Below are 23338 nucleotides of genomic sequence, written 5' to 3'. Positions count from 1 at the left end.
CGGTGATAAGGGCATTCCATTTTCCACGATGCAGCTTGTGCTGAAATGATATTTGCTCGAACTGCCTGAGAATGACAGTTGAAATTAAAGATGTGACGTTTCGTTGACAGTGTAGTTTTACTCTGCGTGCATTTGAAGAGTATGTCACGTTAACGTACCCCAGTCATTCTAAAACCGCATACCGCGACCTTTCGCATGAGCTCGGCGTTTTGCACGTTGTTCGGATCCTTCCTTTAACATTTCTTTACGTCAGTGTAAGATTAATTTTCTTCATATTCGTGTCACAAAATTAGAGTGAACATTCATTTTTGTGACGAGAAGGCAGGTGCGTTGCGCTGACAAGTTTCTGGCATCATGATTAATATTGGAAAAGAAGAAGGAACGTGCTGTCCTCACCATCGCGCTCTAAAAAGTATAACGTAAGAAAAAAATCCCAGTTAAAAAAAAAGTTCAATACTTTATGCTTTTATGTATTTCGCTGTGGCGCAGTCTTTTCTGAATTTAATGAAGGAAGACCTTCACAGTTTATGCAGACATTTCAGTACTCTATAAATACCCGCAAAGCCCGCAGAATATTTTACCAGCAGTAGCTGTTCGCTTCACAATGTCTGAAGGCGTGTGTTTTGTACTCACAGTAATGCTAACTGTATGCTTTGGAGGTGAGTGACATGTTGACGTGCGTACAAACATATATAGCATGAATTTGGTAGTTTATGTCGACGATTTAATGAGAGCTTTCGTACAACCTAATTTTCATACTTTAGGCATTTTTGTTTTTAGACAACTATCTGCTAGCTTACTAACATTTATGGAATCAATGAGAATAATTATTTCGATAATGGTAACCCGTCAAAGTAATCCTGTATGTGCGTTAAAGTAACTAAAAAGATGAATTATTTGAATACCATGCATTTTTCTGATTCTGAAAGTAATTTTCTCCGATACGCCGTTCGCTCATACGCTTGATTTTTCATTTAGTTCTAGTGCTGAATTTGTTCTAGTATTAGGTAACAAATTGGGCAAACCAGAAATAAAATAGGCACACTTTATTGATGAAAGGGGAAACGAAATTGTTCCGCATTGCTTTTCGCCCGCCTCCAACAAGCAGGACTTTGTACAAACTTGTGAATACTGGAACGTTGTTTTTTTTGCTCGGAATGTCTTCGACCCTCGAGGTTCAACGTTGATCATATCTAACTATGACAAATTCGCTCTTTACAGAACTGCGTGTAAAAGAGTGTGTTTATCCGAGAATTCTCCATGCGAGAGGTGCAAATGGCGAGAAGATGCTCCACATCCGAGACGGGCTTACTCTGAGCTTAGAAAAGAGCAAAGTGTTCGCCGAAAACTTCACTTTCACCAAGGGCGACGATGTAAACGACTCCAACAGTATTATATATATTATATAAGTACATATAATTGAAGTAGGTTTATATGTTAAAATAGACTTGGGTTAGTGCGTTTCTATGCAGTTGTTGAAACTGTCAATGTCACACTTATCCGAAAATAACCCCCTTCCTCGCACCATGCTTATCTGCATTCGTGAATTGTACGTTATGAATGACATTCGGCACATATGTTTATGTTTCTTTGTGAGAATTGTTGGTGCCGCCTACCTATTTTACAGCGCGTTCAAAGTGATGTTTTTACACATTTGAAACAGTGTTTTTACGCAAAGTATATCATCCTTCCTGGTTAAGCTTTCGGGGGTTCAAGTTTATTTACTATTTTCTAGCACTTACCTGATATGCCGCATATCATGGGTCACTAGGCTGTAAACATATATGCGACATTCGATATTTAGACGAAGATATTTACTGCAAATGCTAAGACGGCGTGCAAACGCCGAGTAGGAAAAAAACCTCTACGGGAGAAGGTGATTATTGGAATGGTGCGTATATTCTTCGGTTGGCTTCTGCGGGGTCATTGTCAATCCCAAATAAAACTTCCCGTTCTGCCTGCAAAAACATCCGAATCGTATAGTGTAAACTTAAGATCTGAGCTGTGATCATCACAACTGCATGTACAAATGGCTTTTGCCATGTCCCAGAAATGCAATCATCGTGTTGCCGAACGGATGGTTACGATTGATAAGGACTGGTTTAGTTCATTGTCTAAGATTTTATTGAAAATTGGAGTGACGTGTCCTGAAGGGTGCCCAAGCTGTTCGGTCTCATTAAAGTTAATCAAGCTTTCGTTGTGTGTGTTTATGGTATGTTTTAAAGCCAAAATAATCGTTTTAAAAATATATATATTGCACACTTATGACGAAATCATTAACACTGATCCGAATTTGGCACTGCCATGATGCTGAATCAAAATGAACAGTTAGGGTTAGTTGGGTATATAATGTTAAAAATGAAAAGCGCCAACAGCAGCGGAAAAAAGAGGGGACAGGACTTAGCGCTTTGTCCTGTCAACGTTTCTTTTCCTTGCTGTTTGCGCTTTTGATTTTTAACAATGTGCTGACCTGATGTTTGAAATTCATATGCCGCCTACATTTATGTGATATTGGGACACTGCGCATAGTCAAAGTGTAGGTTCATGGCTTCTTGGGAGATAATTTTATGTCGAAATAGCTCACGATGCCGTTAAGGGTTGAAGAAAACGTGTTTATAACGACGTTCGCAGCACTGCAATTAATGCTCTCACGTTGTTGCCAGCTGAATTTCAAGGAAATTGAAGAGAGTTTGTACCAGGACAGGAAACACGGCTCCTCTGTTGTGGTCCAAGAATCGAATGGATATGTCCAGGTGGTATGATATACACGTGTTATTACTGATAAAATTAGCGAATAAAATACTACTCCCTTCTAAGCCATAACTATTTTAATAGCTTATTTTTAAATAACCTATGCAGACTGGTATCCTCACTGACACTTTATCAATCGAGGCAGTATTATCTAGTCAACGATCGAAAGACGGAATCGTTGCTCACCGGATATCAAAGTTAAATGATACGTCCATCCCAGTGTATGCTGATTATGGTAAGACCCACTTCACAATCTGGTTATAAATAATGGCTACAAAAGTAGGCAAAATATTCTGCAACAGGTGAATAAAACCATGATCGGTTTTTCGACGTTAGATTCTTATTAAGTTCAATATATGGTCTTTATTGTCTGTACTTTTCGGTGCTGCGCAGTTAGTTTCTCGTTGTTGTCAAATCCTATTTTCCGAAGACTTACAACTCACGTGCATTTTTTGCTATAAATTTATTTCACTGAATTTATTTTTATTACGTGACTCTGACTTCGGTATGTTGATTACCTATAAAATACGTAAGGCTACGGATAAGTGTTATAAATGAAATAAATGAATACAAGATGTCATATTTTTTCTAGTGAAATATTCCTTTCAATCGGAAGCAAGCTACTTTGCTTTTACTCGCTCCTGAACAAATATTTGGCTCAAAAAGGATCACTGAGATATATGCATTTTTTTATTTTACAGTTCATTACACACACTTAGCCGAGCGAGAAGCTAGGGGCGACATCCACAGAGGTGAGTGACATTTAATAGTTTATAATTGGTCATTCACGCGACAAAACGCATGCACTTTATTCACAACATTAAACAAAATTAGAATGCTTTAGTCTTTATAGAAACCAAAATATTATTACGGACATTCATTAAAATAATTGCTTTCAATGCTACAGTATAGATTATGACGATATTCTTCAGTCGGGATATTATCAAAAGCAAGGGTCAATAACAACACCTCGATTTCTTATGCTCCTCCTATGAAGAAGTTATTATCAAATCAAAGCTTAAATTTTACAAGCAACGCTTCAGTCCCTTTGCTTTATCTTCAATCGCATTATTTAAAATCATCTTGCGCTTGTGCGGCGCCGCGTGGGAATCATCGTTTTTAATATTTTTGAACCATCATGCATAATTTTTGGCGTTGCGAAATGTATTAACTTCTTCTCTGAATTTTTCAAAACACAAAATTACGTGTCATTTTTTTTTAGCCGGCCACGAGTGAGTACTAATACAATTTTTGCAAGTTAGTTATAAATAGTTCGTTTTTCACCTGGCCCTTTGTTTTCTTAGTAAAATTTTGAACACCAAAATATGCAGAGGTCTGGGCAAAGATTGGGTTTCTGCCTTGCTGTTTAATGCCTTGAAAAGCAGAACAAGCCCAAGTCGGGCTTAACGTTACGTTCTTCGAAAACAGTCTGGGCATGTTAGCCCTAATTCATCAAACCATAGCTATAGATATGATTCCCTCCATTGTAGTTTGGGTGTCATCTGAAATCTTTGAACCAAAATCGCCAAACAAGTGCCAGAGTTAGGCTTATTGTCAAGTCGTTCGTCTGCCATGAGGCAACTTTGTGCCTAAATATCCAAAAAAACTTCCAAAGTAAGGTTTGACCTGACGTGGTTCCGTAGTCATCTGGCCAATCTTGGCGAAAATAGTCAAGAAAGAGCCAGAATTAGGCTTTCTGCTTGGTAGTTCAGATATTATCGGTAAGCTTGAATCCCAGATAGCTAAACAAGTGCCAAAGTTATGTTTAATTTCATCATAGTTCTTTTTTGAATCTTTGGACCCAAATCGCCACACAAGCGCCGCAGCTATAGGTTTACTGCTCCAAAATTAGGCTTAATTTCCAGTTATAGTTTGTTTATAATCTGGCATATCGCAGGCTAATTCGCCTAAAAAGTGAGAGAGTTATGCATCTTTTTTTGCAATTTTTTTTACGAATCTGCCGTTTTCGTCCCAAATTAACTAGCTAGCTCAAAGTTAGGTTTTATTTTCCGGTAGTCCGTCTAGCATCTGACATATTTCCACCTTACGCAAATATGTGCTGTCACTTAAAAAGACGACTTGGTCAAGACCACCTTGTTCCATACGAATTGGCTAGAAAACAACACCCGCGCAAAGCTTCTCCCTATTTGTGGACATCGAAAACATCAGCATTATACAGTTGGCCCCTTGAGCCGCTGGGATATAGATACGGCTCATTCAAACTTTCCACTCGTACACATTGTTGGTAATCTTTGGTTCCGAAGCTGACACAAAAGAAACCATCCTCCCACTCTGCTCGGCCTGAAGCAAGAAGGAGGGATACCATATCAACCTACTCTTGAACCGATATCTTTGCAGTGCCAGAGTTAAGCAATCAATATGGGCCCCACTGGCATTTTTCTGGTGGCCTTTCACGTATTTAAAGAAAATATAATTGCATCTCACCCACAACATTTTTATTTAAGTTCCGGTGTCTCGTGAATTTTCTACCATAATGTGGGCTAAATATTTTGCCATAGCTGTACAAGACAACGCTGATTTTTAAGCCGCAGAATGCGGTGGGTACTGTCGCCCGCACTTAGGCGTGGGCGTCATCGTCGAGAGTTGCTCATTGGGCAAAGGACGCCCCTGAGGCTGGTTGAACGTTACAGAAACTGCTGTCATCCCGCGAGCGATGCACGACACTGACGTAAAGAGGTCTCCTCAACACAAACCATTATAATGATGCGTGTTGGAAAAGGGGGCATAGCTCTGTGCTTGTCTTGCGTTGCGGCTGATCACTGTTAAAGCCTGGTCATAAAAAAAGGTCGTGGCTTCACAGTTCACGCCTGCTTCAGACTCCGCAAACCCAAAACCAAAACTTAACGGCAGCCTTTTATTTTTGCGTTTGACGATATTAAGGGGGCTGACGATATATCACAATCCTGCGTCAAACTGTTTCGTCGTTTTTGTCCCGGTGTATGTTAGGTAGCACTTATCTGGCTAACCCAAAAAAGAAAAACAAAAAAAAAGCCAAACTTTACCGTATCTTTGGTATTTCTTTGGCATTTGCTGCACTAACTTGGCACTCCAGTGGCTGGCAAGAGGAAGGTCAATCTTTGGCATTCTCCTGGATCCCTAAATAAGATTTACTTTCGGAGTTGTGCCTCAGGTATGGCACTTACTATTGGCACTCTTGACAGAAGACAACTTTGATATGAATCAGGTTTGCCGAAATAGCGCCATAGGTAGGCAAAGTAGTTTTCCACAGAGAAGCGCTATGGAGCGAAACCTCACAAGGCTTAAGTTAGGACCCTACGCGTTCCATACTTTTGCCAAGTTAGGCGCTTGTTTGGCGTCGTACCTGGGTAGAATGCTGATTTCTATTATATTGCATTTCGCACCCCGCAATAATGCTTAAGATGTTCGAGCGTCTAAGTTTTAATAAAACAAAAATAAAATGATTAAAATCAAGGTATTCATTACTACATTCCGCATTGAAATTTTATTTTAGTGGCAAGACAACGCCTGCGGAACTCTCCAGAAACAGTTACCGTTGAAACGAGAATACTCTACGACGATGCTCTTGAAGAACAGAAAGGAAGTTACCTCAATCAATATTTGGTGATTGTAATGAATAAGGTAAGCATTTATGTTATGAAGCTTTGGTCGTTATGGATGTTATCGAAACAAAGTCACGGGCGTAATTGTTTGAGTCGTGTCGTCACTTGCGTTATCGGCGCACTTATCAATGTCAGTTCCAAGATATGCATGACAAGACTGAAACAACTACGTCACTCTTTAAAGTGTAATTGTGGTGACGGCTTATGGCGCCCCTTTTGTGCAATCTCCAAGTTTCTTGGACATCTATGCCATGGCGCATGCTCTATAATAAGTTTTCAACTGAACATTCAGGAGCATCTCAATGTTCCATTGCAATGTTTTATATGACAATCATAAAATATAAATAAGCTGTAATTAAACCTTATGACGCGTATAAAGGTGTCTTCCCGGGCTCCACATTTTTTTCTTTTATTTGCATTGAATCTTGTAGATTACATTTACAAAATTGTTCATGTTTCTCTCTTGATAAAATATCAAAATGTTCCCCGTGACCCGGGAATGTAATTACCTGCGAATAATAAAACAAATATTAATTAGAATTTGGAAATTTATACTTGTACCATTTTTCCACTGAATGTCCCAAGAAGTTGGCCATTGCTATTTCAGAAATCGCGCTAAGAAATGCGGTGGTTGATTGAAAAATAAAAAAAAAAAGATATTTACATTTCCGAACAATTTTTCATTTGATCTGAACACGAATTGTTATTTCAGTCAATATTGAACGTTTCAACACGGCTCTTAAAACCAATAAATAAAATGTCAATTGACGAATTTTAATTACTTAGCTAAGTTACCAGGATGATTATCGCCTCATCTTTTGTCAGCCGAGCCTGTTACACGCTGAATACGACACTCGTACAATTCCTCCTTCAAAAAAAACTACAACTTTGTAATAAATAAAATATCCTGTTCAAGTCAAATATTTGATAATCACAGATAGTTTCCAAGTGCTGAGATAAAATTCGGGCGTAATTACTGTAGCCACGGCCCTATGCCGGCTGTCGTCGCAGCGTTTCGGACAGGCATAAAACATTAAATAGGCGTGTGTTCTGTCGTCAATTTTGTCGTAAATGATGATTTAACCTTCCACTAGCACAGCTCTGGTCAGTTTTGCATAAGAAAGCAAAATTAAGTTAAGCAGCATTGTTGCATAAGACAGAAATAAAGAAAAAAAAACTCTACACCTAAGGCGCTCTAAAATATAGAACTGTATTCGAAGTTTCCACATTGGTTGGCATGGTTTCACTGATTGCAGTAAATTCATGCAAGTTTTTTTTTTTTGTGAAACAGTCAGCGTTTTTTTAAACAGAATGTAAACTACTCCTGAATAATATCTAGTTCTCCGAGCTTATCCTTAAACAAATCAACCTTGTGATAAGTTTATGTTTGCAAGAAACGACCGTTCTAGCCTCACTTGCTTTATGCCCTCATTAAAGATAATTGAGCCGTCGTTTCAAATTTAAGACAATGTCACTGCGCTGGCTTGCCTTAGTTTTTCACACACCTCCATCATTTATGCTAGTGTTAAGTATGGCTGTGACGATAATGACTCGGCAGTCCGGGGTTGTTCTGGAAGCGTATATTATCCGGCAGGCAGACCGAAAGGGCCTCTTTCTGCTTAGTGTACTCGGTTAAATCTGCTCCAGAGTAGCGCTTACGCCCCCCTGACGGTGCAGAATTCCGCTGCGCCGCATCGCAAATCGCGACAGCGCGCCATCAAAAAAGCAGCAAAATACGAGCGATTTTTTGTTCGCACATACCACCCTCTGTAATGTATATTCAAATAGAAGGAGACTAGACAAGCACTCTGCATTTATAATTCTTATGATATCTGCTATTAATATTGGTTGAGTGTGAGGTAGCTTTTAAATTTTGATTTGTGTATATCAAATGCATTCTAACTCTAAACATTTCTTCATGGTTTACAGTTAAACTACATACTGAATTATGCTGGCTCAGATTTTATTATTACATCATGCTCTCACTACATTGGGAAAAAGAGATCATAGGAGAGCAGTTGCTGAGGTTAAAATTGAAACTAAAAGGTTATGAAGTTATGGTTGGTCTACGTATATTAAGCAGGACAGTCTTCTTCATATTATATATGCTGCAGTTAATAATAAACATATCGTTTTACACTTGAAAAAACCTATCTAATCTACATATTCTAAGGCATCCCCCCAAACACCCACAATCCGCAGTTTAGAAAAACCATAATGTATGTGCATCAACTCTATAAAATATGTATTGGTATTACTGACTACTCAACGTTCAATATAACACGCAGTAATCTTAGAAATCATGGGATAAAAAAACGCACTAAGTAAACATTTGTTCCAGGGAAACTTGCGACTTGAAGAATGGTCAGAGACGAAGCGTGAGATACACGAGGAAACTGTTTTTTTATTGACTGCTCATCTGCTAATCTTGACCTTCAACGATTTTGACGTTTTCACAGCGCGACACCCTTTAACTATATCGAATTTTTCAGAAGAGTATAACGTATTATCTGTATATTTAACGAGATTAACTAGGAAAATAAGGCAAGAAGGTGATTCAGCCTTATAGATGAAACATATTGAACATACCTTTGACACTGTGGACATAGATGGGTCTAGATCCAATAATTTATTAAACGATTTGCGTTCCATTGATATTCGCTAATCTAGCTTAAGACCACAGCCTCTTCAGTTTACTCTTTGCCAGTCACAAAGGAGTTTAGTGTACAAACTGACTGACACGTTTTGTAGTGATTACAAAAACAAAATGAAGGAAACAATGAACAGGCTGCCTAACGCAAGGATCTCAAAATTTCTCCTGCGAAAAATGTGCATCGCACAGAATTTCTTCCCAAGACACAATTTATTGAATCAGTGTTATATATAGTATTAAAATAAAACATTTACGCTTTTAGAACTATTGTTTTTTTCCGAAGTATATTGAAAGGAATATTTAGAAGTAAACCCTAATTAAAATATTCCTTGTTCTTCATCGAAAAAGTCTAAATCCATGCGCTTCGCCAAAAATGTTGCAAGCGCAGCATTTTACGGCGTTCACAGAACAATTTGTTTATACGATTTTGGAAGTTACTGTTCAATATTGATGGGTATCTTTAAGCCAAAGGGCCTGCTCCCCATTATGAAAGAACTCAAATATTGAGCCACCAGGAATTCTTTGCGTGCATGTTGTGAGGTCAACAACCAAGCTTACTGTTTCATGTCATGTGTACTGTATATTTCCTCCTCTGCTACGAGTGAGCCGAGGCAGTAGGTGCGCGCCTTGGCTACGGGAAACAAGCTTGCTGGCGCTAAAATGCGTTCCTGCAAAAAAATCATCAAATAAAACGCTTCTGAACTACGCAGCTCTCGGGCAGAGTTAAAAAGTCCTTGGGCATTATATTTCTGTAAGTTATGCCACTGTGGCCGTTTTCGATGACGGCCGGAATTGTTTTTAACAGTGATTTTAAACTGAGCATATGGCATGTAATTCCTAAAAAAAATAGAACGCACCGAATTAAACCAAACGTTAGTAAGTATATTATATGGGAAACCTGACAAAGAGTTACCAATATCTGATCAACCTTTTATTTTTGCTGCGATGGATGTTTTTAAAAGGAATGATTTTGTCGAGGTTTATTGTAGCGATTGCAGAGACTTTGCAAAATGGTTTCAATTAAACTTTCCGGAACAACTCGAAATATTTCCCGCCGAATAGTAATTATGGGCATAACATGTTCTTTTTTTCGTCCGATGGTCCCTTAATGATTCAACTAATCAATTCATTAAAAGTAAGCGGATGAAAAGCTGTGTTTTCACGTTTTGTCAGAAGCGGAATAGGCCACCCCAATATATTCGCAGACTATTAGGGCTTCCTGGATCGATCGCCGCAACACAGCCTTGCGACTTTGAACGATTGGCCAAAATGAAGTTTTGCAGCTTATGATGTTTTTACTGTGGTCACCATATTCTCCTTTTTACAGGTAAACCTCCTGTACACTGCGCTGCAAAACCCAAGGCCTCATTTTGTCATTGTTGGCATTGAAAAATTACTTGTACTTAATATATTATTATCATATTTATCGGTCACTCAAAAAACTAATTCCTAATGCCTTTCATTGTGTTTTAGAGTGAAGCACACTTAGAATTAACTCCTGGTAGATACTTAAAGGTTTGCAACACTTTAAAACCCCTTAATCATTTTGTCTATCGATCATGGCGGCGTGATGCTCAGGATGTCGTTGCTTTCCTCTCTGGGTAAGAACATGGAACCTAAAGCAATTACGTTAGCAATACTCATATTACTTTCGCGACAAGTATTATGCTGACTTTCAACTTGCATGTTTTAAGGACAAGTATAAATATACTATTTTTTGGCATGTTTCTTGAAACTACAGATTCGGGAAATTGGAGATTTGAGAGAATGTGAGGCTCGCGGTCGCTTAATAAATATTAGGGGTTTATTTTTGTGTGACAAACTTCCTTCACTAAACTAATAGAGACAGTCATCCACAATGCCATTTCTGATGTCGGGTTTTGGCTGAGCAAATTGAATCTGCATTTAAATACAACTATATTTCTCTGTATATGTTAGGTTTGTTATATTTACCAGTCATTTTTAAATTTTGACGTTAGACATAAGTGGATATGTCACCATGAGGATTGTATCGTTTCTCTGGATTATTTTACGATTCAGTTAAAATCAGATTGCCGCGCGCGCAGCTGGCCAAGTAGGCAGCGCGGCCGCGGCCTACCGCTTATCGTGCTTGCCTCTCGCGCGAAGAGCCATGGTTCGATTCCTGGGAGTGGCGCGTCTTTTGTTTGTTCTTGCAATTTAATGTTCTGGTAAATTTGAGAATACTGTTGCTTGTTCGAGGCCCGAATGCTGGACGCGCCGAGCATTTTACACCGGCTGTTGCAGAAGCCCACGCGTGTACATAAGGGGTTCCGCGTGCCGAGCCGTGGTCAGTCTCGCCCAAATGTTCGATCCTGCTGTTACGCAGACTTCGACGCTCGCAACGCTCTCTTGTTTTCCTCTGTTTCCTTTTTGGTGTTGAGCGCAAGATCGCCCATGAAAATTTTTAGTGTCCTCAGTTATTTTTTTTTTCGTCACCTCATCATTCGTGACATTCTGTTGGAAGTGCTGCGTAACGCATGTCCATGCAGCGCAGCCCTCCGAGGGCGCCCGGAGTGCAAGTCCGAACCCAAGCCCCCGAAGATTCAACGAAGACCAGACCGAGACCAGATCAAGTCGCCGCCACCAACGCTTACCTCCGGAACTTGAACCCTTGCTACTCAAGACCAAGCAGCCAACGAGGCCGATGATGGACAATCTGTCGTCGCAGACCCCGGCCGCCAACGCCGTCGTATAACTTCCCGTCGCACTCCGGATTCCGACGCCTTTCCACGGGGAGGTTCACGAGGACATTGAAGGCTGGCTGCAAGACTATGAACGTGTGGCCTGCCATAATGGGTGGACACCTGAAAAATGATTGCAGAACATCTGCTTCTCGCTGAAAGGGACGGCAACGTACTAGCTTTAGAACCACAAGGTTTCTTTAACCTCGTGGGATCTGTGTACGCTAGAACTGAAGAACACGTTTACTAGTCAACGCCGACGCGAGAGGGCCGAAAACATTTCTTGAACAAGGACCCGAGGCAGAAATGAAAATATCAACAGTTTCGTTGAAGATGTTCCTCGCCTGAGCGCCCGCGCCGACCATCACGCTAGCGAGGAGAAAAGCAACGCCACTTGATGAGGGGTGTAAAGAGCGAGATATTCTATGGTCTTATCCGCAATCCCCCGACAACACACTCTTAAAAAAAAGGGTGCGCAAAGAGACCAATCGCCATCTTTCATCCCCGCGAACCTAGCGCCCCCTATTCAGAAGCGGTAACTCGAGCAGTTCGTCCCGCGGGCATTTTTTTGCTCCCACTGGAGTTGCTCTCCTAATGAATACTTTGGTCCCCTCGTCAATAATGGCTGCCGCAAGCCTTCGATGAAGTGGACGAAGCATCACTCGAGTCGCTATTTTGGAAAGAAGACTTGACAAAACAAGATTTTGGCCCCGGGATTCAGAAATTGTGACTACACGCGCATATTTGGTGAATGTTTCCGACCGCGAAAAACATGAGAACGGAACCTTGAACGGAATCCGAGCGACGCGGAGGCGCCGGTGTCGAGGCTACATACTCTCCGACTGCAGCGCGCGCGCCCGAGTTTGAACTGGAGGTGACAGTTGACCCAGTTGACCTGTGGCGGTGTAGTGGAAGCCTCGTTGGATGCAGTCGGAGTGGCGACCGTTTGAACGGTGAGTTTTGATTGCTTTGGCTACTTGTAGAGCAGCAGAAATGTTATAGGCATTTCAGAACGTACTTCATAAACTCGGAGGTTTACCCTGTACGATAGGCGCTCGCTCTCTGACGCGGTTGGGCGCGTACTCGCTCATGTTAGCGTGCAAACGACGCCTAGCACTTCAAAACTATGCCCGGCGGCAATCAGTTCATCAAACAAACGATGTTACACCGGCAAATCCTTTCGTCGACGCAGCACCGTTTTAATGCGACTTAGGTTCATCGAAAAGTTCCCGTGTTCGGGTCATCCACCAACCTTGCGACGCTTCATCGAAAGCGTCTTTCTGCACATATCGCCTCGGTCGGCGACCAAGGCGATGCGAGCTTGACGAAACCGTTGCGTTCGCATGAGGCCTGGTGCGAGTTCGCGCCTCGAGAGTAAAGTTTCGCCCTTACGCTCTTAGGCGAGGGGTATGGTTGTATCCGGTATGAGTAAATAAACATGTTCTCGATCAATATTAAAGTTTCCCCGAGCGGAGCCAGGGGTTTCAGCGCGTAGTGCGGTGCGGACTGTTTGAAAGCGGCGATCGCGAATTCATTTGTGGCGTATCAGAGTCGCCTGGGCAAGTCCGCTTTAGTTGAAGTAGGCTTCCGGTGAATGAAATTAAACCAGTAATGCAATCCCCGTGGTGAAAAAAACAAAACAAAGTCGGCGAAACGTTGTAGGAGCATGTGTCCACGAAATTGAGCGGTGCCGCGAAGTCGTGCACGCGCGCGTTTAGTGAAGCATCACTTTTATGTTTTTACTTTCTCTGCGGGTTTCCGAGCGTCTTTCGGCCCTCTATGTTTCGGCCGATGCTGGTCGGCTCCGCGTAACGGTTTATAGTTTAAACCATGGTCGGGAATCACCAAATAGGAATTGAACTTGAATGCTGTAACGATGCGTTTGTTTATAGAGCCCAGCGTGGAGGTGTTTTGTCTTGTAATACTTTTGCTTTTGAGATCCTCTCTTCGGAGTTTGGTTTCGCCCTGTGTAACTTATCTTGTGCTCGTGGCTTCGTAATGTGTTTTATATTCTTCTAAAGCTGCTCTTGTAATCTTCGGTTAAAAGGTTTTTCTTTTTTTTTTTTTTGTATGCTTGTTATTTGATAGCTGTGTTTGCTTTGGGCTCTGAGCATTTTCATTGCTTTGGACTCTGAGCACTTTAAAACAGTCTGGTTAGGACACGCGTGTCAAAAAATAAATTTTACCCGAATAAAAAAAAAACTTAGAACAATATTTATTTATTTATTTGTTTATTGAAAGTACCCTCAGGGCCCGACGGCATTACAGAGGGGGAGAGGCACATACATAAAATAAAGATCATGGGTCACTGCTAAAATAGTTAGTGATTGCGCGAGACGCGATTTGGTCGGTAATCACGTCCTTTCCACTTGTTTTCTCTCGGCCTTTCGGGTGCGGGGAGGAGAGGTGGATTGCCTTGGCCATCGCGTTGAGGTGGAGAAATGGTATCACAATCTTATTGAGGTTGAAATTGCGTATTACCATTCCGTTACGTCATGAAATTAATGGAAAATTAATCTCGCGCCGTCAGTATTTCTAAAAAAAATGTTTTTGCGCAAAATTTGTTTTTTGACACTGTCCCTTACAAACTGTTTAAAAAAAATCTTTTTTTTTTTCAGGGGCCCTTTAGGGTGCAATTTTCTCGTCTTGACTGTCATTCAATTTCGCATTAATAAATTCTGGTTATGACAGACACTATGCTTTATGACAGTATCTTACATAAAGCATAGATTTATACCACGTAGCATCGTCATTTTGGAACAGAAGCTACCGGAAACAAAAATAAAAACAAGTCACGTAAAAAGAAATTTGCACATCACATGAACAGTTGTCATCACGACACAAAATGTTGCTATAGCTTCATTTAAAGGACACTTTAATTTTGAGTTGGCCTAACACCTCCTAAATACCAATACCTTAGCACTTGGTTTTCTTTGTGGATTACCATATTTCAGAGCAGGGTACAAAGTGGACAGTGCTATGTTAGCATTGGCCTAGAACTCGTGTTCAGTTGGTGAGAATACGTGTTCCTGCTGAATGCAAATGCAGCACTTTTTCCAGTCTGCCTTGCGATGACCTGTGAGAGGGGGTAGAATCCAGCAACACTAAGGCCTTGCGATCTAGGAGGCGTTGAACTAACTGAGTAATCTCTGATTATTGAGCTCCTTAAACTATTGATTTCGGTCTTGTAGGCTCCTTTGTCTCTTGAATGTTATCAGAAAAATACTTTTGATGTAGAAAAAATATTCGACCACAGGTGGAGAACAGACATATGAAAAAAGGTTCATTTGTGAAAAGAAGTTTAGGGCGAAAACGAGCTGGTGCTAGTTAATTAAGACTGTGTCTGCCTGTCCTTTATTTTTCGCAATGTCGGAGTGTTTTTACTATGTTCAAGGTTGGTTTACTTCGTTCCTTCTAATCTTCGGAAGCTGCAAGCATCCTCGCCCACGACTGAAGATTGAAATTTCATAGCCGGCCACATGGACTCAATGAGAAGAGAAAGGAAGGAAGCGGCTACGTATATGGAGATGTTGAAAGATGCCCTGGAGAGGACTTTTTGGGCAAAGAGGGTACATCAGCATACACCCTACAATCTCCAGCATCGTAGACGACTATCGAGCCCTAAAGCTCACAGACCAGGTAATATGTTGCTTAAAAACGATGGTGCTCATGCTTTTAGGAGCAGTAAGCACCCTGATAAGACCACGACCACCCCCATTTTTGTGCATTCGCGCTGCTAGCGAATGGGAGCTCCCGCAGGGAGATCTCATGGGCTCGGTGACGCGGTGTGGGAAAATGTTTCCCAATGCGCAGATCTGCTTTGCAATTGCGGCTCCAGTCCTGGCATAGACGCGCCGTTAGTCCTGTCATGGTGAAGCCTGGCACCATGATGGGTCTCGTTTTTGAGCGCAGCTCTTAGGCGCCCGTTTCCGGCTTGAGCGGCGTCGCCGTCGGCGTAACCAAGGTCACCCCGAGGTCACGTGACCCCTCTCAAGGTCACGTGACCCCTCCGAGTTCATGTGACCCCGAGGTCACGTGCTCCCCTTTCCAAGGTCACGTGACCCCCCAAGGTCACGTGACCCCGCTCCCCGAAGCCACGTTACACCCCCCCCCCCCCGAGGTCACGTGACCCCCTCCCCGGAGCATATTAAAGAATGAGGGGAGAAGGAGGAGGGGTCTACCCTCTCCTCAGTACCCTTCACTCCTCCTCCTCAAGAGCTGCGCTCCAATTCGGCGTTACAGGGAGTTGTAAACAGCTTTCACTTTTTTAGAGCGCAGCTCTTAGGGGCCCGTTTCCGGCTTGAGCGGCGTCGGCGTCGCCGTCGCCGTCGCCGTCGCCGTCGGCGTCGGCGTAACCGCGCGGTGCATCATGGGAAATGTCCCATAATGCACCGCGCGAGCCCCCCACCGGGGTCACGTGACCCCGGTGCATCATGGGAAATGTCCCATAATGCACCGCGCGAGCCCCCCACCGGGGTCACGTGACCTCGTGGGGGGCATGTGACCCCCCCCGAGGTCACGTGACCCCGGTGCATCATGGGAAATGTCCCATAATGCACCGCGCGAGCCCCCCACCGGGGTCACGTGACCTCGTGGGGGGCACGTGACCCCCCCGAGGTCACGTGACCCTCCGAAGTCACGTGACTCCCCTGAGGTCACGTGACCCCCTCCTCGAGGTCACGTGACACCCCGAGGTCACGTGACCCCCGCCGACGTCGCGTGACCCCCGATGACGTCATCGTCATCATTACTGATGACGTCACCGGCATCCACATTGTCATCGTCATCATCACTGATGACGTCACCGGCATCCACATCGTCATCGTCATCATCACTGATGACGTCACCGGCATCCACATCGTCATCGTCATCATCACTGATGACGTCACCGGCATCCGCATCGTCATCGTCATCATCACTGATGACGTCACCGGCATCCACATCGTCATCGTCATCACTGATGACGTCACCGGCATCCACATCGTCATCGTCACTGATGACGTCACCGGCATCCACATCGTCATCGTCATCATCACTGATGACGTCACCGGCATCCACATCGTCATCGTCATCATCACTGATGACGTCACCGGCATCCACATCGTCATCGTCATCATCACCGATGACGTCGTCGGTACCAGCATCGTCATCGTCACTCATGACGTCATCAGTGACGTCAGTGATGACATCATCGGCATTGGGGGTCCCGTGACCCCTAAGGTCACGTGACCCCCTGGTTAGTTTAACCCCCCCCCCCAGTGCCCTTCCCTCCTCCTCCTCAAGAGCTGCGCTCTAATTCGGCGTTACAGGGAGTTGTAAGCGGCTTTCATTTTTTTTATCCCACTTACATCAATTACGATTTTGTTACCACTAATACGTCATGATTTGTTTTCGCTTTTTCTTTTAAAAGGAGCAGTTTACAAATATCTTCAAGTAGACTGAAGATGTGAAAATAATTTTCCTTGCAGATCTTTGCACTGTTTTTTGTATTGGTACTGGCGTCAAGGCAAAGGAGCGATTTATGAATGTTGCCTCAGAAAACCTGCCAACTGTTCTCATGGTGACTGAGGGAAAACCAAGACCGGCCCTGTTCTGCGAGATCATCGTAAGGCTTCATGATGCAGAAGATATAAAAAAAGGTGCACTTTACCCTTTGTTGTATTACACTTTTCTTTTTCAGCTCATTTGCAGTAAATGAAGCCGTTGTTCGTGTTTTGCTATTAATTTCCTTCCAAGGGCTCAGCTTACGGTTTCGCAGAAACTATGGGCTCAATGGACAAGTATTTCAGTACCTGACCCTGCCGTCATGCACATGAGTATGTGCAGAAAGCATGGTCACCAGTTTTATGATCGACAGCTGGCTGGATCTGAGAGCATACCCAATGTGATAACAAGGTTTAAAATGGCACTGCCCTGCCAACCTGTTGGAAGTTTTCAACAGAACAAGAGAGCAAGCAGACTGTCGTTGCCCTGTTGCTCAAATCAGTGGGAATTATTCAAGTTCAACATGACTTAAAAAAACAATTCTCTTCATAGGACAGTTCCTGCTTGCCTTTTTTATAGCTGCATTATAAGAAAATACTTTCGGAGGGCTAGAAATCCGAGCAAAGAGCTTTATATTTTGGGAGGTTCCTCCTGCTGAGAGAGATTTAGTGCAGCTGAGATGCATCTGATCGAAACTGGCCTACCAAAAACACTGCACATTCTGAATTAGTTGGCTTATGTGGGGAATTGGGGTACTTCATACTTGTTCTTATTTTTTGTTTATTTTAAAGTAAATATTAACAGCATTTGTCGAAGCACGGGCAAAACTAAATGTGATCACAAGCATAATGAAATGTGCTTGGAACAGATTACTTTCAGAAAACTGATAACAACACCATAGCCTTATTAACTGTCACTTCCTCCATGGCAAAAGCAAGCACCACGAGTCTTTTTTTTATCCCACTGACAAAAACATAACAAAATGGGAACCTTTTCTTCTTGCCTCCTGCTTTTCTACAAGGTAGTTTACGATTTATAGGTTGACTAAAGATCAGCTTTTTTTATTTCAGATTTTTGCCGAGTTTCATCGCATCACAAGCATTGATGCCAAGCAACGCTTTTTTTAAATTGCCTCAAAAAACCTGGCGATGGTCCTTGAACTGACAGAGGGCAAGCCAAAGCCAGACATTTTCTACCAGACAGTTGAAAGGAGGGTTGATGTTAAAGAATCGGAGAACCAAGGTATACCTGCTTTAGAATTTAGCCTTAATTGACTGTTAGCGGAAGTCCCAATCCAGCTAGCTTTCTATTGCAACCAAATTGGTGCCGACCCAGTTCATGTGATAGGTGGGTGCAAACTATGTAAATTAAGTTTGAGATATCAAACAGTGAGCTGTACGGCATCTGAAATTACAAATGATTCTGTACATTAATTTTAAATTGTGATTGGCCGTCTGGTGATGAGTTATATTAAAACAAAATTGGTCAATGGCTGCATTTAAAAAGGAAATATAAATTTACATTACTGATGTGATGCTTAAATACAGCCTTCATATTTTGTGTTGAATTGCCGTGACACTTGGCACTGAGCAAAATTGAATGGATTGGTTTTAAAAAAATCTACTAGCATCGGTGATTAATCTGTTCATTAACTGTGTGCATATGATCAAACAAAATCAGGCCCTTATTTCTCGCCTGGTAGGATTTGGCTGCATGGTGATACTGCTTCACCCTTTGTCCGGATGAAGCGGGTGCTAAGAGCAATCCCAGCTAATCGTGCTCTTTGAACGTAACACATGTTGCTGCGCCCGCTCTCTATGGACACATGACACTCGCACGGCTTGGTATTTGCTTTGATGGCTCGCAGTATCCGCTGCGCCCTGACTAAGGTGAAACGGAGTACAGTGTAGATGGTGGTTGGACAAAAAAAAAAATCCTGAAGTGTCTGTGCTATGTGGTATGAAAGTATTTTAAAGGGATACTTAACAAAATTTGAAATATACCCGTCGTGTTCAGAAATAGGCTGAATATGATCAACAATGTCTGTAAATGACAATCTCACGTTTGTATTTTGAGCCTGAAGGCTGAATTTTTCATTATAAACGAAATACCTTTCTGGCTATAATGCAAGGCATTAGATGCATCCGTGTTAAGAGCGTTTGCACATACAGCAAACGCATCTAGGAGTTTTTGGATATCGCAGTACTCCCGAAACTTAATGTTGCCCGGAGATGGTCCATCTTTTGCGTTGTTTGTGCTACTCCTTGGCTCACCAGTCGAACCACGTTGTGAAGTTTGGGTACCCGATGATGACCTAGCCTGGAGAAGATGTTCCAGCTGCTTGAATGACCAGTTTAGCTTTGATTTGCCAAGAACAATATTTGGGTAACTGGTTTGGCGTGTTAGGTTTAGGGAGTATGTACTGAACCTGTTTCAGCTAGTCTATCATCAGTTACCTGCATCTGCTCTAAGGGAAGGCCTCTTTTTTTTGGAAAGACTTCGATTTCATGATTTGTTTTAATTCCCAACCTTTGTTTCAGACGTGCACCGCTGTCTATTTCATCGCAGTGTGTCCCAGGACCTCAAGAGAGCGCTGCAGTGTCCTTTTTGTAAATCAGCCTTATAAGACAGAGGGCCCTCTGGAAGCTGTGGCACTTTGTTTCAGCCTGGCATGGGTTTTCGACCTTCAGTACTTCGTTAAATATCGTCGCACATTTGTTTGTTTTGAGACTTGTAGGTCTCAAACATTCAAAGCTGGGCTGCATGGGCACAAGGCTGCTGACCAGCCTAAATTTAAAAAAAAAACAAAAAAAAAGTTTTTTTTCACACACGTTGTTAAAAGAAAGTTTTCTGTGCTTGTGTAATGCATTGAAGAAATGCAGTCGCATTTAAGTGAGCATTTTTTTTACTTTCTTGAGCCTTGAGCACATGTATTCCTGAAGGTCTAAAACCCATGCCAGATTTTTTTTCTGTTTTTTTTTTTTTAATTTATAAATATAGAGTTACCCAAGCCACCAGGCTCGATCAAAAATGGACCGTAAAAATCGTCGCCTTCGCGTAGTAGAGAGTGGCAAGTTTATTGGCCCTATTTTTTACAGAAAAAAAGCTACTCTTTATAATTTTACAAAAAAAAAACCGACCTGTGAAATACAGCTTTGACGAAAAGTTTAGATCGCAAATTACCGGCGTCAATTTTTACGGTCCACTTTAGTTCGAGCCTGGTGACTTGAGCCATCCTATATATTAGTAATTTCTTGAGCAGATATATTCCGACAGGTCAAAAACCCATCCCAGGTTTTTTTGTTTTTTTAATTTATAAATATACTAGTAATTTTACTGCCTCATATTTTATGATTGGGAGATTTTTTACTAGGGTGTTCGGTTTTTACGGTCATTTTCATTATAGAAGGAAACAAAAGACATTGAAAAGAGCTGAGGGTGAACATTTCGGCAGACGTCTGCCTAGTTGGGTTAAATGTTATAAATGAATAAAGGGCAAACGCCAACCAATCCCTAAAAAATCGTAGGGTCCCAACGTTTCGGTGCCGGCTCGGCACCTTCTTCAGGGGGGCTATTTAAAGGAGAAGCAGCTTCTTTCTTTTCTTCTCCGGTGAATGTAGCGCAGTATCTTCGTTTTTTTACGGTGGTTATTTTTCAAACCAGGTGCGGTACCTTCGTTTTCTTCGAAGTTGGTTATTTACAAACGAGGATCAGCATCTTCGTTTTCCTCTATGGTAGGGGCCTGTTTCTTTGGTGTTTTCTCTAAGTGTCGTAGTGCACTGACGTATGCTGAGGGCAAGGTGCCGGAGGATCGATTAATATTTCCTGGTGTGGTCTGTATGCGTCATGACTCAATAAAGAGTCGTTGCCGCCAGTTGGTTTCTACATCCAGGATTCGGGTATTTTCAAAGTCGATGCGGTGGTCATTGTCCTCGCAGTGTTCCGCAACAGCGCTACGCTCTCGATCGAATTTCCGTACGTCATTCTTATGTTGGCGGACTCTTTCCTTGAGGTTTTTTGTTTCGCCGACGTATGAAGCGGAACACTCAGCACAGGGAATCTGGTACACAATGCCTTGTGCTTTTTCTCTCGCTGGACGGTCTTTCGGACGAGGCATTAGGCGCCCAAGTGTCGAAACAGGTTTGTGAGCCACCTGAATACCTTCTTTGGCCAGCGTACGAGCCAGAGTTTCGCTAGTTCCCTTTATATAAGGTACACAGACGCGGATATTAGGGCGGGACTGCGTGCTACATTGTGGGTGCTCAAGACTGCGACCAAGACGACGGGCAACACGGCTGATGAAGCTGTTGGTGTAGCCATTCTTTTTGAGGTCGGTGATGACAGCCTGTTCTTCACTTTCTTTATCTTTCTTTGAGGAGCTGAAGTTCCGAGCTCTGGACAACAGGGTCGCAACCACCGACGCCTTGTGACTCGAAGTGTGGTATGAGTCAAACCGAAGGTAACGTCCAGTGTGGGTCGGCTTCCTGTATACAGTGAACTCCATGTCTTCACCTACTCGCTTGACAAGCACGTCCAGAAACGGCAAGGTGCCGTTTTTTTTCAAGCTCTAATGTAAACTGGATGGCCGGCTCGATGGAGTTGAGGCGAGCTAAAAAGTTTTCCACCTATGATGTTTTTAGGATACAAAAGCAATCATCGACGTACCGTAGGAACACTCTGGGGCTAGCCGGAAATGGGTGCAGCGCCCTTTGTTCGATTGCTTCCATCGTCAGGTTTGCCGTAGTAACCGGAATAGAAGCTCCCATTGCGGTTCCGCTGGTCTGGCTGAAGAACTCTCCTTGGAAGCTGAATTAGGTGCTGTGAAGGCAGAATTCAAGGAGGCAGCATATTTCATCCACGCTAAGGCAGGTTCTTTCGTTCAGATCTTCCTCCTTTTCGAGAGCGTTCCTGGCTGTGGCTACAGCCAGGGGCACTGGAACGCTTGTGAACAGTGAAATTACATCGAATGACACTAGACTGTCCTCGGTGCTGACCTTGAGTTCTGAAACGAGCTCCACGAAATGACCGGCGTTTTGTACATTAGTTGGCGTTCTTCCGACGAGAGGGGAAAGGGTGCGATGGAGGTAGTTGGTTAGCGCCCGAAGCGGTGACGTTGTAAAATCCACGATAGGCCGGAGGGGAACATTTGGCTTGTGGATCTTAGGGAGTCCATAGAATCCAGGAGCAGAACCATTTCGGCATATAAGCCGTAGGTAAAGGTTCTTTGATTCTGGATGTTTTTTGAAAAGTCCCGCCAGAAGTTTGTTCAGATTTGTCTGAACTTGTGTGGTGGGGTCCTTCTTGCGTTTCTGATAAGCCGAGCTGTCCAGAAGATCCTCCACCTTTCGTTCGTAGTCTTCCCGATCTAGGACGACCGTCGAGTTACCCTTGTCCGCCGGTAAAAGCACAATTTTTGTGTCATCTCTTAGCTGCCGAAGTGCTGTCGACTCTTCTCTTGATATGTTGTATAGTTGACGCAAAGGCATTTTCGACAGAATGCTGACCGTTTTCTGTCAGACCCGTTCCTGGGCGCTTGAGCTCAATTGCGTGATGCCGTCTTCTATTGTGGCGACAATCTTTAGTATGGGCGGCTTTGTCGTCGTCACGTTCAAGCCGTTGCCTTTTGCCAAAACAGCAGTCTCGACCAAAGAGAGTTCCCTTGAGGAGAGACTTGTGACGAACCTGGTAGTATCGGAGCCGTATCTTGCTTCGCGTTTCTTTTTCAGCTTCAAGAGCTTCTCCTTCTGAGAATCCCGTCGTTTTTGTGCAGAAGTAGAAGCGATGTTTTCGGTGAAAGACTGAAGGGATGGGAAGATATCTGGGATTTGGTGTTCAAGCTGCCGACGAATGAAGAACAAGTCTAGCTTTTTCTTCTTGAGTGTTGCTTGACACTCGTAAATACGCGCTTTAACCAGACGGTGCTCTGCCTGGTCGAGTATCTTATGTCTCTTGGTAGCTTTTTTTTTTCTCTCCGAGCCAGAACAATCATATCCTGCATGCAGAAAGCTCAATTAAGATTTATCCAAGTGTGAATTTTTCCTGCAGAAATTTCAAAGCTTAGCTCCCTTCACATGAAAAATAAGACCAACAAACTGGCCAGTGTCAATAGCAGTCATGTCTGCAGGTGATGGAGTTAGCGATGGTTG

At 42.9% G+C, this 23338-nt stretch overlaps 1 protein-coding gene across 1 annotated transcript in view; it reads left to right on the top strand.

Annotated features, from left to right (window-relative positions):
- The first annotated feature begins 604 nt into the window (after window positions 1-604).
- Window positions 605-23338, top strand: part of LOC115319623 (disintegrin and metalloproteinase domain-containing protein 9-like) — a 39658-nt gene continuing 16924 nt past the window's right edge. Inside the window, exons 1-9 of the mRNA XM_029979671.2 lie at window positions 605-659; window positions 1222-1389; window positions 2632-2756; window positions 2860-2986; window positions 3453-3503; window positions 6245-6372; window positions 10334-10405; window positions 10480-10607; window positions 22237-22265. Coding sequence (XP_029835531.2) covers window positions 605-659; window positions 1222-1389; window positions 2632-2756; window positions 2860-2986; window positions 3453-3503; window positions 6245-6372; window positions 10334-10405; window positions 10480-10607; window positions 22237-22265 — 883 coding nt within the window. The remainder of the gene's footprint in view (window positions 660-1221; window positions 1390-2631; window positions 2757-2859; window positions 2987-3452; window positions 3504-6244; window positions 6373-10333; window positions 10406-10479; window positions 10608-22236; window positions 22266-23338) is intronic.

Source organism: Ixodes scapularis, unplaced genomic scaffold (assembly GCF_016920785.2).
Source record: "Ixodes scapularis isolate PalLabHiFi unplaced genomic scaffold, ASM1692078v2 PGA_scaffold3__209_contigs__length_174095766, whole genome shotgun sequence".
NCBI lineage: Eukaryota > Metazoa > Arthropoda > Arachnida > Ixodida > Ixodidae > Ixodes > Ixodes scapularis.
Note: the sequence above shows the minus strand (reverse complement) of the source record. Positions and strands in the feature narration are given on the sequence as shown.